The sequence below is a fragment of the Diabrotica undecimpunctata genome, chromosome 1 (genome assembly GCF_040954645.1).
Source record: "Diabrotica undecimpunctata isolate CICGRU chromosome 1, icDiaUnde3, whole genome shotgun sequence".
Taxonomy (NCBI): Eukaryota; Metazoa; Arthropoda; class Insecta; order Coleoptera; family Chrysomelidae; genus Diabrotica; species Diabrotica undecimpunctata.
In genome coordinates this window covers 113,679,101-113,695,298 of record NC_092803.1, presented here as the reverse complement: position 1 = coordinate 113,695,298, position 16,198 = coordinate 113,679,101, and the positions used below count along the sequence as shown (strand labels likewise).

Here is a 16,198-nt window from a genome sequence, read left to right as displayed (position 1 = left end):
CTTCGCTGGGAGCAGACAGAGATCCACAATGGATTATCGAGTCAATTATAATGATCATGGTGTTTCTTAATATACACGGCATCTGTGTCATAGAAATAACAGACATCATTCAGTGAATAATGAATATGTTACACAACTAGCATCAGTTAATTCGTTAAATATGATTCCAATTATTATACCCCATAAGAAAAGAGAATTTAATCATCGTGTAGGAAAAAGCTGATTTAAGAAGCAAATATATTCAGACTACCTATAATTTCAATTGTCTACAACAGTTTTTCATATCCAATTCATCTTATTAATTTTGGTTTTACCGAATTTTGGGAGAATCCCCAAAATCCCCATTTCAATATAATACAAATACCTAGATCAAGTAAAAGATAATGAATCCATAGACAATTACATATATTAATTTAATAAATCTAAACAGACAAAATGACGTCCTGTTATTTATAGCGTCTACATTGATCAAATTGTTAATTTTCTGTAAAATAACTTAAATTAAAAAAAATAATTTCACACCTACCGCCCCCTTTTCAAAAAAGACTTTTTTTAAGTACATATTTATTGATACAATCTGTCAAGTGTTTTATTGATTATTTTATTAAAGAGTTTTGATAAGAGATATGACCTAGGAATTAAAATTGTATATAAAGTAAACTCACACAATACGAATTTGTCAAATTGAAGAACCATGCATTTAAGATTGGTCATTTTTTGCTCGTTGCTCTATGTTGCAACTAAAGGGGTAAGTTTTTTTTTATTTTAGTATTAACAAAATGAAACAATTCAAAATCAAACATTTTTTGATAATATCAATTTTAGTTCCAAAAATAAAAAAAAACTTATATCTACCGAATGCATATCTGCATATTATTCCAAACGTATTATCTCACTATGTAAATTATAAAATAAACCTATGTTTTAATATAGATAAGACGAAATGCTCGATGGTTTGAACTCGAATTTGCCTTGAAAATCGATATTTTCTTTTTGTTTTTAGTTATAAACTTTTATGTTTATAAATCGAAAACAATCAAATGTCCCAATTTCAATTTTCGTTTAGGCGACTTCTAAAACCTTAGATTAGGGTGTCTCACGAATGTGATTATGCAAAATTGTTTTATATTTTTATTCATATCCAATATTTTTTCGAATGAACTCGAGCCATTCGACTTATAAGGTTTCAAATTCGAAATTAATATTCATTCTTAAAACGCAATATTAATTTTCTGAAATTTGTATAATGTTAGCACTAATTGAAAATAGCACTGGATACATCATTAGCTACTTTAATATCATATTATTACTCTTAATCGTATTATTACTTTTTATTTTAGGTACTTTCAACACCTCTAATTCAAACGCAATATAAGGAAGATGACTTAATAGTTGAGTTGGATAATTTGGGCAAAATCCGTGGACATATTCTTCAAAGTTCCGAAGGAAACGATTTCTACGCTTTTCAAGATATTCCCTATGCAGAACCTCCTGTAGGAAATCTCAGATTTAGGGTAAATATTTATTGTTACTTAATAGTGATTAGCAAGTGCAGTGAGTAAGTAAACAAATAGAAACGAATTTTTTAAATGAAAACCACAACTAAATGGAATAAAAATTAAGTTCAAGAAAACGTACGTCTGTCTTCAACATTATCCTAAATTATAAATTCTGGCACCATGCTTGATGTAAAATATGTTGTTAGTTTCTTTAACCGGTAATACCAGGCAGAGAAAGAAAAAAAAAAGAGTACCTTATGTTCATAACGAAGACCTAGAGATTGTGTAAAGTATAAATCATATTTGTACTTATTTCGTGTACTAAATCGTGGACTAACTCTCTTATTTTGTGTACTAAATGCTTAAACCACAGTATATTACTAAAGAATTCTTTAGCAGTATACTGTGCTTAAACGATGTAAAGAGTTTTTCATTTATAATTGATAAACACTATAACGCAGAATTGAATTGATTTATTTATTAATTTTTCTTTCGTGTTTTCACACTTCATTTTTGAAACTTTTTTACTTTTTTTTTCAAGTATCTTAAAAATAAACTAAACAATAATAATAACATAAACTAATTGCACTATCACAATTGATTTGATGGAAACACCGCGAACAGTAAAAAGAAATGACAGTGTGTTTTGTGGCACTCGTTTGATAACTTTAATTTAAAAATTATATAGCTATTGTGTGAAATAGGTATGTCCTCATTATCAAAACATAATTTCACTCGCGAATTCCTGGACAAATTTTTTAAAAATTATTTTATAGAAATGCAGCTATATTTAAAATTATTAATGTACTTTTGACAAGAAGGAATAATTACTGAAAATATTGAATATGGAAAGTGTTTAAAAAACTGAAAGCAATTATTGGATTCATTGTGATTATAACAGTATCGTATCCTCCTCTAATTCTTATTACATTATTCATATGCCTTCAAACTCTTGTAAGTAAATTTTAAAACATGTATGTCAGGCAAGTGGTCATAAAAATTGACTTAGTTATTTGTGTTATCAGCGGTTCTTGAATCGATTCTAAGTCAGTTGTTATTAACTCTGACCAATTATTTGCAATTTTAAATTACAAGAGCATGCGCTATAAAATATTATTGCTTGTGTAAATTTCTTGACAATTTATTACGAGATAGAATATTAAGATTTGTGAGATAAAACGTTTATTGATTTTTTAGCCCCCCCAACCTCATCGTCCATGGGATGGAGTATTAAATGCGACAGAAAATAAAAAAATCTGTACACAAAAACCCGACCCAAATTCAACTGAAGACTGTTTGGTTTTAAACGTATACACTCCAGTAGTAAGTTTATTTATATTACATTATTTATTAAACTTAAAGCGTATCCATGTTTAATATCTGGATAAGATAAGAACATATTTTGATTCTTGACAGCACCAACTTGAAGTCACATCTTATTAAATATCAGACTTTCGACTTCATTAATTGGTTATCTTTAATAATAGTTTATTCTTTATATATATATTTATATATAACCTATATACGTAAATATATATACATATATATATATATACATAATATATATATATATATATATACATAATATATATATATATATAATAAATATGTATATATAATAATATAAATATCAATTACTATTTAAATGGGAATAAGCCACAATTAAAGGTTAAAATACGTTTATTGACGTTTCAATTTCCACTTCGGAAATCGTTCTCGAAGAAGTGGAAATTGAAATGTCAATAAACGTATTTTAACCTTTAATTGTGGCTTATTCCCATTTAAATAGTAATTAATTTAAAATGCCACAAGAAAATAGCTTCAGAACATTATAAATATCAAGTGGTGATTCTTGAGGATGCAGTCAGTCTATTTGGCCCACAAGACAAAGAAAACTCTTTGCCTTACTGTCAAACTTTAATATATAATAGGACTTAAGGACCAATATTATATATATATATATATATATATATATATATATATATATATATATATATATATATATATATATATATATATGAGCAGACTTCCGAGGAACATATAGAAGAAGCGTAAAAAGCGCAAATTTTTAACTAAAATTTTGGAGTTCATCTAATCAGATTTTACGTCTGAATGCATGACGAATTATTTTCGTTTTGTTTCAAAAAATATTCATATTAATAGATAATAATTATTTTTTTTTGTAGAAACCCAGTTCTAATAATTCATTGCCAGTATTCTTTTGGATTCCTGGTGGGGCATTCGTTACTGGTAGTGGTTCAATAGTTCAATACAATCCAAAACTCTTGATTGATTATGATATAATCGTAGTAACAATAAATTATCGATTAGGAGCATTTGGTAAGCATTAATATTTTTTAATTCCATGTAGTTATTAAAAGCTAAATATATCATAGTTCAAAAAAGAGTTTCCAAATATTGCACAAATAAAAAATATGGGATAAATATTTTTGTAATAAGTTTTCATTGTGTTGAATTGTCTAGTTTTTCATTAATCTAATAAGCTTTTTAAGTATAACGTCTCAAATCTCTTCTATTATCTACCCATGTTTTCGTGTATATTATCATATTTATTTCTTCTATCTTTTTTCTCTTTTTCTGTCCATTTTCATAATTTTCTATAATAATTTTTATCTTAATCCATTTACGTTTTGGTTTTCTAATATTTCTACATCAAATTAACTGCTTTTATTCTAATTTCTTTATTAAAATTTTATTTTTAGATACTTTTATATCTTTATTCCTTATTTTGTACCATTTAGTTTTTTCTAAACTTACTCGTTTTCTAAAAGCGCAGTGGTCCGATGTTTCATGTTCATAACATTTGTTTATGGACTTCATTCATTCCTTTGATTGTTGTTTTTACTGGAATATGTAAATAATATAATACTAAGACTGATAATAACATTTTTAAGATAATACATTTTTATTAATTATATCTTAAGACTTGATTTTTAAATTCCGTTGAATATCTGCTGGCAATTCACTCAAAAAATTATTTAATATTGCTTAACTCGTCGATGTTTCTGTAGTATAGAAATATATTTACATCTATTTTTCAGGATTTTTAACAACACTTGATGAAAATATACCAGGAAACTTAGGACTTAAGGACCAACATCTAGCTCTTAAATGGACACACGACAATATCCATAAATTTGGAGGTGATCCCAAAAAAATAACAGTTTCTGGAGAAAGTGCTGGAAGTATGTCTGTTGGATTCCATTTGCTTAGTAGATTAAGCAAAGGTATGTAATCTAGTTATTAAATGAAGATGTGTCCTTCTTCTTCTGTTATTATTTCTTTTCAGAATCGATATCATTATAGATAATATATCTTTAATTGTTCTTCTAAGAAGTTTACATAAAGTCCAGCTGCAGTTACTTTGCAATTCATGATATTTCTCAGAAGTATAATATATACCAAATACTGAAGTGCTTCTTTTTATTTTTGTCAATATCTTACGCTATCATTTTTTATTCTATTCGTCCACATTTTAAAAATTCGATTCTATCACCACATTTTTAAAGTATTTTTTAAGTAATTTATCGTAAGGTCCATATCTCAGTACAATGCAAAATTCTGAAAAATAGCAGCGTAACGTATGGATCTTCAAACCAAAAAGTAAATTACAGTTGCCAAAAACTGTTTCTTATTATGTGCAATTCCTATTCTACTTTTTATTTGTTTGTATAGAGGGAGATATAATACGCCCTGACGAGTTTCAGTCAGTCTAGTTTCGCTCTTAACCCTTGCTGTGTAATTCCCGTATAGATTTGAAATTATTGTTTTGAATTTACTGTGTATATCTTATATATCATTGATGAAGCAAGCAATGGCGGCAAGAGACTTAGAAGAGGCAACTGCATATGATAGAAAAAGATGAAAATTGGGGGCAGAGAAGCGGCGACAGCCGTAATCAATTCGTATATATATATATATATATATATATATATATATATATATATATATATATATATATATATATATATATATATATATATATGTATATATGTATATATGTATATATATATATATATATATATATATATATATATCTTATATCATTACATCTGATGTGTAGCACACCAAATAATGGATAGTGTTTGCGGCAAAAAAATAAACTGGGCGGCATTGCTCAGAGTCGGGGTAGATGTGGGCGTAATTGTTTTGACCATTTTTATTAGAACATAAACAACAGAAAAATCGAAAAGAAGAAAAATTAGGAGATACTAGCTACTAAAGCTAATCCAGAAATATGGGACTTTGATACTAATAATCATCATAATGACCGATCGTTCCAATAGTTTGGTTGCAACATTTTTTTACTTTTTTTATATTGATGACTTTGTTATTATAACTAGATGATGATTATTTTGCTTTTTCCAATTTCAGGCCTATTTAGAAGTGTTATTCAACAAAGTGGATCATCAATATCCGGTGTCTTTTATCCAACAAACGACAGAGAACTAGCATTCGAATTTGGCAAATCACTAAATAGTTCATTTACATCAACAGAATCAAGTGATTTATTAGAATTGTTGCAGCAAGCAAATTATTCAGATTTAGTAGAGCTTCACAATAGGGTAAGTACATATTCATTCTGACTTACTATTGCTATCAGTTTCACTACATGACGATTGTACCATACCTAGTGATCTAAATCGTGAAAAATTGATCTTAGAACATTTGTACACAATAGGCTTGAAGGCACCGTTTCTCAGTCTGGATTATGGGCGAAGTCGTTCTTAGAGGTGAAAAACATAAGGAAGAAAAGATACTAAACAACAAAGAAATGAAATTAAGGAAGAGAACAACTCTTCAAAAAAGAAAGTGCGCCACAGTTTATAAATATCTGAATCCCAAAAAAACAAAAATGGGGAATACACAAATTAAAGAGAAACAATGCAAATATCATTAAAATAAAAAAGTAAAACAAATAAAATTCACTGTATAGTCAAAGTTCTTATGATGAATGCTGGACGCACTTTCAATAAGATGAAAGCAGTATTATGCAATGGAAAACTGGGAATAGAAATTAGCTAGAACTAGAGTGTTGAGAGTATTATCTGTCCTTTTATATGAAGTTGAAGCCGGGAGAATTACGGTCGCAAGTAAAAAAACAAGCCAGCTTTGAGAAGTGGTGTTATCGAAACACAAATCACTAAAAAAGATAAAAAAGAAGAAGAAAGTTACAATACTCTAAAGGAAAGGAAAATGAGCTACTTTGGCCACATACTAAGAAATGAAAAATATGAGTTAATTAAACTGGTTATACAACGAAAAGTGGAAGAAAAAACAAAAATTGGCGAGATGACGCACGTCCTGGTTAAAAAATTTAAAGCAGTGGAGTGGAAAACCAACGACAGAACTCTTCAGGACTGCTGCTGAAAAAGTAAAATGGTCCGTGAATATCGCCAATTTCCCTTTCCCTAAATGAAGAGGCACACAAAGAAAAAGAAGAAGACTTAATTATCGAGAATAATGAATCTTAATTTTGGAAGATTTTGCCTTGTACACCAGTCAAATATAGTTACAATAATATTCGGATCGACAGAGAGGCGAAGAATAAAGTACAAGTGTGAAAAGTGAAAGTAATTAAAATAAAGAGGACATATTAAAAAATAAATACATTTCAACTGAGATACCAAATTAAATTGGGTAACTTAAGCAACAGAGGCAATTACACAAATTGTAGCTCCTTCAGCAACGGACCTAAACGGATCGTCACAACTGAAGTTCTAATGGAAAATGGAAAGGATAACCAGAGTTGGCCTATTTATAAGAAGATATTCAAATAACAAAATACCGTTTGGTGGGTGGGTGGCCTAAATTTTGACAAAACTATTAGGGCCGTCGGAAATTAACTACAGCTAATGAAAACTTAGATCTTATGGTCAGACTTCTAAAGATACTTACTCTATATGCCAACAAAACTGTCCGGACTGGATTAACAAAGTTTGTTAATTTAGAAAAACACGCACAAAGTTATTGTATACAAAGGAAGGAACGCCGAATATTGAGTACGAAGTACTGTGGAAGTATTATTACGTTATTTATAGGCACGGACTAAAATATTTTTTTTAAGATATTTATGTGCATAAAAATTTATGTACAAGGTGATATAAAATTTCGTTATTTTATAATAAAATAACGAAAATTTGACAGACTATAGGCTATATCAACCGAATTTTTGACACGTTACACCATAGGGCTAGACGGTCATAACGAGCAGCTGTTAATGTAAATAAAAACGAGCTTAGGCTCCAAAGTAAGCTCAACGTAGGTAAAATTCTAACTCTTAACTCTTTAGGTGCGTTTTTTAAATCTCATACTTCAAGAGACAAGACAGCAAAATTTTTGCAACTTACTTATTTTCGATTACACCAACACGTTCGCAAGATATGCCTCATTAGCATAATTTTTAATTAACGTGGGATATTAGTCAACGTCCTTGATATACCCAGTACTATATAACATAATACAACGTCTTCTCAAATTTCTTATGCGTGGATTTAACCGCAAAGACTGGAAAACTAAACTAATAAATTATTAAAATTTATTAAGCACCGTAGGACAAAGGTTAGCAAACATACTATAATTATTATAGTGGATATACTATAATTACACAAATTTTTACTTTGGACTATCATGTCTCTACAATAATCTTTAATTCATCTACTAATTTTATTGTACGAGTTGCAAATACGAGTTGCAAATGAAATACATCGTTAACAGAAAATCAAAATAAAATCGGCTCACATTTTAATAGCTGTCCGTACATTTTAATAGGTAATAAGCGGTCCTTTGCAGTAAGCCAGCTATAACAACAAGAATAAAGTTTGAATGACTCTAGTTCGAAACTCAAAACCATCAAAAGTGACATTTTTTCATGGAAGTCCACAGCCAGAAGTAGAAGATGCCAAACTATTATTACACGTCTACGACTTGGACACTGTAGGTATACTCACTCCTATCTCTTCTCAAATAGTGAACCTTCAAAATTCGAAACATGTAATACAGTAGACAGTATAAAGCACTTCTTGATAGACTGTCCTAAATATGTAAATGAAAGACAGTTTTACAATTTGCCAAATAACCTGATAGCACTTCTCAACAACAGTTTAGTTCCGGACAATTTATTGGGTTACTTAAAATGTATAAATATGTTACACAAAATTTAACTTAATGCATCTGTAACAAATTAATTGTTACAAAAAGGTTCAATTGTTCACAAATTGTAATTAATTGTTACAATGATTGATTGTTACAAATGTTAAATTTAATATTATTACAAATGTTACAGGATTGTCGCTAATAACCTTTGGGTGGATGACTTTGTCTCTTTAAATAAAAAAAAAGAATAAAGCTTGAAATAAAAGGAACATCGGCATAAGCTCTAATACTTACTATCTAAATCAATCACTAGTCAGTAATCGTGTTTTCAATGATCTATTCATTGTAAATTGAACTTTCAATTCAATAGTCTAATACCAACAATTATTAATAACTATTAACTAATAACGATAATACTATTATTTTTTCTCATCTACTATAAAATCTTTAAATTTACTATAATTTTACGGCCTGTCCGAATAATACCATTATCCAGGGTTGCGAACACGGGACACAAAAAAGATCCACAATAGCTTCCGTAAACAATTATGTAGTAGTAACGGTGAAGTCATAGAAATAGAAACCAAGAATTTTTAGCAATAAAGAAGACTAATCCAGCAAACAACCTGGATGTACAGTAATACATGTATTAAGACACTTATAATGAATTTATACATTTTTAATATAAATAATTTATTTCTTAATAGTTTACGTCTGGTAGAACATCGGGATTTATGGATGCCTTGACCTTTAAGCCTGTTCTTGAGGATGAATCAAACGAGGATGCTTTTATTACCGGACCCATGCATGATGCTGTATTGAACGGTCATTTTAATTTAGTTCCTATTCTTATCGGACTAAATTCTGAAGAATCTTTGATGTTTTTACTAGGTATGTGTGTATTATTTTATAAAATAAGTATTAATTCACTTGTTCATCATAGCGATTTACAATCACGATTTTTCTAGATATTTGAAGTTTATGATTCAAAGTTCTGATCAAAAAATAGAACTTATTTAAATTCTTCAATATAGTTCAGGTAAAAAAATTATAAAAATTGGATTTGGGATATATATATATATATATATATATATATATATATATATATATATATATATATAACACATTAAAACACACCAGTAAAAGATGACAACAAAATTTTTACTATTTTTACCTAAATTTTAAAGAATTTTAAAATGTATTTTGTCCACTATTTTATATTTTATGTGTGTGTTATTAATGTTGAGTGTCTATGCTTTTATAAATAATCTCAACGACTAGTAAGTTGCACTGAAGATTTGTGATATTTTATAAATATTTACACTTTTTCTTATTACAAAAGGAATAAAACCATTCCGAAAGCTAGACAAAAAGTCATAAGAGTGTTTCATTAACATCCCGGCCAATTTTCTGACTGTAACCCTAATAAACTTTGTTATTAGTATATATATATATATATATATATATATATATATATATATATATATATATATATATATATATATATATATATATATATGTATATATATATATATATATATATATATATATATATATATATATATATTATAATCTGTGAATGGACCACTGGAATATCTGTTATTTATTCCATAGTTACTACTAATATTAAGTTGGCTCTAATTCGTCAAGCATCTAAATAAAAAAAGTATAATAAACAGTTATGATTGATATTCAAGTGGATGTGTGGAATTAAATTTTAAATTCATTTTGGTAGTACACTACTTTGAGTAAATGTATATTGTTATTATCTGAATTGCGATTATTCATCTAGTTAAAAAATCATCTGCCTTTAAGATTAACTTTAGCAGAAACCTAAATTTTTAGTTTTTTTATTTATAATTAATTTTGTAAATTTAAATCAAACATAATTTTTTTTAAACAGGAACTGACTGTATGTAGAATAGTTATATAACTATAATCTAAGATAATATAACAATTAACCTTAAAATGATATAAACAACTTCTAATGTATAATAGAATATATTTAAAATTTTTGAAGTGTAGCTTCTATAGTGGCGTTGTATTACTTTTTGTTTATACAAAAATATTGAGGTGAGCATAACGGAAATAGCGCCACGACACGGCATCACGGAAGTAGTGCCGCGAAAAAGCGAACTTCGTGGCGCTACTTCTACTACAGAAGCGCCTTAGTTGGAGAAGTCCATTTACGCGACGAGGCGAGTTCGTTATACAATTCTTCTTTTTGATGTGCCTATCCGTTACGAATATTGGTGGTCATCATGGCAATCTTTATCTTACCTGCAGCAGCGCGGAAAAGCTGCAGAGATGTTGTATTGAACCAGATTCTGAGGTTCTTTAAAGAAGATGTTCTTTTTCTTCCCGGACCTCGTTTTCCAAATATTTTTCCTTGCAGGATGGCTTGAAGGAGAGCATATCTGGATTAATTTCGGGATAATTGTGGTCATTACCTCTCGGTTCTTATTCATTCTTCTGAGGACCTCCTCATTTGTGACTCGGTCAGTACACGGGATCTTAAGTATTCTCCGATATAGCCCCATCTCAAATGGTTCCAGTTTTCTGCACATATCTTCATTCAAGGTCCACGATTTAACACCATAAAAAACGACAGAGAAGACGTAGCATCGCAGCATTCTTACTTTTGTATCAAGAGAGAGGTTGTGATTCTTGAAGAAGGCCCCCATCCGATTGAAGAGGGATCTAGTTTTTCCGATGCATGCTCTAATCTCCTGGTTGTTGGTCCATTCTTCATTTAATATGGTGCTGAGGTAGTTGTAGTGTGTCACTCTTTCTACAGGGGATTGGTTGACGTAGAGTTGACCTTCTGTTATACAATACTTAGTCAAATTTATTAAAATCTATAGTACTTAATGATATTAACTAAAAGCGGTTTTATGTAATTCTTCAATATAATTTTTTTTGTTTATTTGAATCATCTATAGATTCAACATGAGTTTATTAGTAGTACAGTAGTACCGCCTACTGTACCACTTTTTTTTTATAAAATTGAAATTATCCAAACGGATTAAAAATTTTAAAACGTTCAAAGTCTTCTGCTCAAAGTAGTCTCAATTAGCTGTTATCATCCTTTATCAAAAAATATTTCAAAGTTATAGATGTACCTAGTTTTAATATGTCTAAAATTAGGAAATCTCATTTAATCCCTTCTATCACTAACATTTTATTTAAAATATTATTTATTTTGCAGAAATTGACTCAAAAACTATTGAAGAAAGAGGCAGACTTCTTGATCAAAGTCCAAAAAATCTTGTATCTCGCTCTCTTAATATAGACGAAGAAGAAAGAGAGAATGTTGGAAGGCGTTTAAAAAAATTCTACACTTCCTCTTCTTTTACAGAAGATATAAATGGTTTATACAAGGTAAGAAATTTAAACGTGAGCTTCTAAAATTTTTAATGTGAGTTATAGCAATATTATAAGCCTGAAGTTACCTTGATCTAATATATCTGATTTATGTATTTTCAGTTTACTAGTGATGAAGTTTTTTCAAGATCAATAATACGCCAAGCTGAAACTGCCTCCCAATATGTACCTGTGTATCTATATGAGCTATCATGGTTAGCAGATAACAGTACCGATATAGGTAAGCATAAAAATAAAGCCAATTAATTATTTTAAGTTTAAAGTCTCAGTATTCATTTGACTATTGTTCTGACAGCGAATAGCTATAGAGTTAAAAATACGGTAATATCAAAAACCGCGTGAAAAGATTTTATCTACTACATTTACTGCGAGTTAACCATAATTTTAATTACAAATTTGTTGATTTTGATGTTTTGGAAGTGGAAGTCGATCCCAAAATAAATAAGAAACTTATACAGAACAGTGTATATTGCCTTAACTGTAATGCATCATGGCTAAAATACTGTACAAGAAAAACTATTGACGAAAACGTAAACTGCATAAATTGCACAGGAAAATATCTAGAAAACTACAGAGGATGTAAAGTGTATAAACAATTGCAAGAACAACTTGGACAAAAAACCTTAGAACTACAAATAGAAGTCATTTCGAGGATGATATAAGTAATGACCAACTCTCAAAATACCAACCAAAATAATTTAACTAAACGACGTATACATCCATATCCCTACCCTAATTGCCACCAGCGAAAAATAGACAACTACCGAAAAAATAGGAAACTTGCATACTCACAGCTTTCGATATTGAATGATATGCTTTACTCTTTTACAAAATTAAGAACCTATTTCCATATATTAATTTTCTGCTACTAAATTCCTACTTTAGCGACATATACTTTCTTAGGCAAAACAATGAATACTTTTGCATTATCCCCATGAAATCAGAAGTACTTTAAGTACTACCTAATATATTGATATAGCTCTTGTATAAAAGTAATTTTTCTATGACATCGATGGTTACAATAGCCATAGTTTCAGAAGATACAGTTATTCTATTTTCACAAGAAGATCCCTAAAATTATTCGATGCTTCATGTCTTAACCTATTCTTCTTCTTATGTTACCATCTTCTATTGAAAGTTGGCAACAACCGCAGAGAAGCGATGTGTTTTTTACAGCTTAAAACAGTAAATGTGACTCCACCAGTTTAATCTCTTACGTTCTTTAACTACCAATCTTTGCATCTTCCCAGTCCTCTCTTCCCTTCTACTTTCTCTTCGATAATTAACTTTAAAAACTATGCTCTACTGTCTGTCTCTCGAAATTATATTCCCTTAATTCATTAGATATGAAAGTAAACTGTTCCTATTCTTTTTGCTCTGTGTTTTCGAGTATCATGTATTTTATTTTTCTTTTTCTGGTTTATTTTTAGATCAACATATTTTGCCTCGGTTTCTGATCTTTTTATAACATTTCTTAATTATTTCTTTCTTTTCGTTAGAATTTCATTTTAACTCGGCTTTGACTTCCGATTAAAGTGTTGCTAATACCAAATTAAAAGATAAGCACCGTGGATAATGGATCTCCCTGTCTAAGGCCTCTGTTTACTTCGAAGTAGACATACATTTTAGTTCTTCTTATTATATCATACGCTTGTTTAAAATCAATGAACAGCACCTGAATGGTTACCTTATGTTCATTACAAGTAGTCTGGATTTCTTGTAGTGTAAAAATCTGATCTGTCACTGATCTATTAACTTTACCTAGTTTATCTTCCGCAAACCTGTTAAGTACCTTGGCTAACCTTGTAACAAGTATCCAACAGAGGAACACCTTTGTAATTTTTACATGCCAATATATCCCCCTTTTGTATATGGGGCATAATAATGCACGGATTCACGTTTTTGGCATTGAGCATATTTTCCTCTTCCCATATCTTCTTGATAAGGCTGTATATCTTTTTTTTAGTTCCTCCCCTCCCACCTTAGCATTTCCTCAGCTATTTCGTTTTCTCCCGTTCTTTTGTTATTTTTGAGCCCACTGGTTATAGTTTTAATCTCTCCTTCAATAGACAGTTCTATTATTATGCCATCATCCTCTATAAGGAAATTTTCATTTCCACCTATATTTTCCCATTCATAGTTCACTAAAATATTTCTCCCATATACGCATTAATGATTCTTTTTCACTGGTAAGAGTTTCATCTTCTTTTTTTATGTATGAATTGTAATTCTGCTATCCCCTTTCAGTTTTTTTAACTTCTTTATAAAACGACCGTAGCTATGTCTTTTTCTGAATTGTTTCCTCTAATTCTTGTATTACTTCTTCCTTATTTTCTCTTTTCTTTCGTCTAGTTCAAATGGTCGCAATAAAAACGTGTCAAATTAATCAAAGTTCTGTATAAATTTGTATATACCTCTTCCAAAACATTTTTTGACTAATTTTTTAAATGTTGTTACTCATATTCTCTTTTAGGAGTTCCACATGCAGCAGATCTATGGTATTTGTGGGATTTAAAGATTTTTGACTCAAATAATGAGAAACTTAGAAAACCTATACTCAAGTGGTGGACGAATTTTGTTAAGTATCAGTAAGTACCATATTCCTTAGTATAGTATAAAAGTAATATTTTTGGGATATCATTGTTTAATATTTCAATATTAATATATAATATAGGAATACGCATCTACTAGAATGTTTAGTTCTAAGGATGACTTATTGCTAAGAAATAAGGTGATCTCAATTTGATAGTTTTATTTAAACTGTTTCGTATTTCAATAACCTATACTTTTGTTTCTGCTATTCAAAATTAAACATAGATTCCTGAAACTGTCCAACTAATTATTTGATTTTTAACACGTTGTATATCAAAAACTACTAACTTTAGGGCAATAGTGGAACATATAGCCGTTCATAGAAGTTTATTGTCAATTTAATTTTAATATAAAGCATATAGGTAACGTTAAACATTATCCATTTGTTTTTTAAACGTTTAAACGTTAATGTTAAATTGATAAATTTAAAAATCGCCTGGTCTCTTTATTCCTTTCACATATATCGCATTTCTGAAATATTGAGGGTGTGTCCATGTCAAATAAGTAGTAGTAATAAAAATTACCAAGCAATTTAACTCTAAATATATAAATAAGTATTTGTGCTCTGATTACAGAATAATATATTAAGTCTAATATTTTTCAGGAACCCTACTCCAGATTCGGACGAAGACCTTCAAAACGTAATTTGGCCAAAAGTACAACCCAATGCTGTTAAGTATTTAGATATAGATTCGCAGTTCACGGTGAAGGAAAATCCCCGAAATTATTATAGTATTAAAGCCCTATTGGATGATTACATTCAACCACCATACATATCTTACTAAATTTTACATTTAGACATATTTTTGATTATAAATTTTGGGAATAAAATACTATAATCACTTCATTAAACTAATGTATTTATATCAATGAAAATAAAACTATAATACAAAACTGCAAATTGTGTTTTAATCATTTATGCAAATAACAATCATTGCAAAAAAAAATGAAGATAAAATTGAAATTACAAAAGAAATAGAATTAATGGATACAAATTTGACATAAGTCATTTGTGAGGACAATCCTATCACTTCATTTGTTGCATCAACCACTGTGATCAGAAAGATGTTCTCTATAACAGAAGGTTCATTACTCGCCATTTAGGATTAGGTTATACCAACCAAAAATCACCTGAAATATATCGTCAAAGACCTTCAGGTACAAAATAACAAATGCCGATATGGATGTCAAGCTCAAGAAACCATCCAATATCTTACCGGCGGCTGCCAGGCATTTGATGCAACTGAATAAAAAGAACGACACGAGTCAGTACGAAAGATCCTTCATCAAGAGATAGCCATCAAACTGGGATTTCTCCAAACAAACCATCTCCCATATTATCAATACGTTCCTGAAAGTATGCTTGAGAATGACAACTACAAGCAATACTGGGACCGCACTGTGCTCACAGACCAAACAGTGGTACATATTAGACCAGATCTCATACTAGTTAATAAACTTAAGAGACAAACAAGACTAATTGATGTGGCGATACCCAACAACAATAATCTTCGCGTTAAACAGAACGAAAATATCGCCAAGTACAGGGATCTGGAACTTCAAATACAGAACTACGAAGACATTGGAGAATGGAAAGTTCCTTCCCA

At 29.5% G+C, this 16,198-nt stretch overlaps 1 protein-coding gene across 1 annotated transcript; it reads left to right on the top strand.

Moving 5' to 3' along the window:
* Positions 1-632: 632 nt before the first annotated feature.
* On the top strand, positions 633-15,492 carry LOC140439948 (juvenile hormone esterase-like). The gene is made up of 11 exons (XM_072530143.1): positions 633-748; positions 1,341-1,514; positions 2,697-2,822; positions 3,686-3,839; positions 4,562-4,747; positions 5,895-6,085; positions 9,323-9,506; positions 11,824-11,996; positions 12,102-12,219; positions 14,473-14,587; positions 15,196-15,492. Exons 1-11 carry the CDS (start codon positions 695-697, stop codon positions 15,374-15,376), a joined length of 1,656 nt encoding a protein of 551 aa, XP_072386244.1. The 5' UTR covers positions 633-694; the 3' UTR covers positions 15,377-15,492.
* The last annotated feature ends 706 nt before the right edge of the window (positions 15,493-16,198 follow it).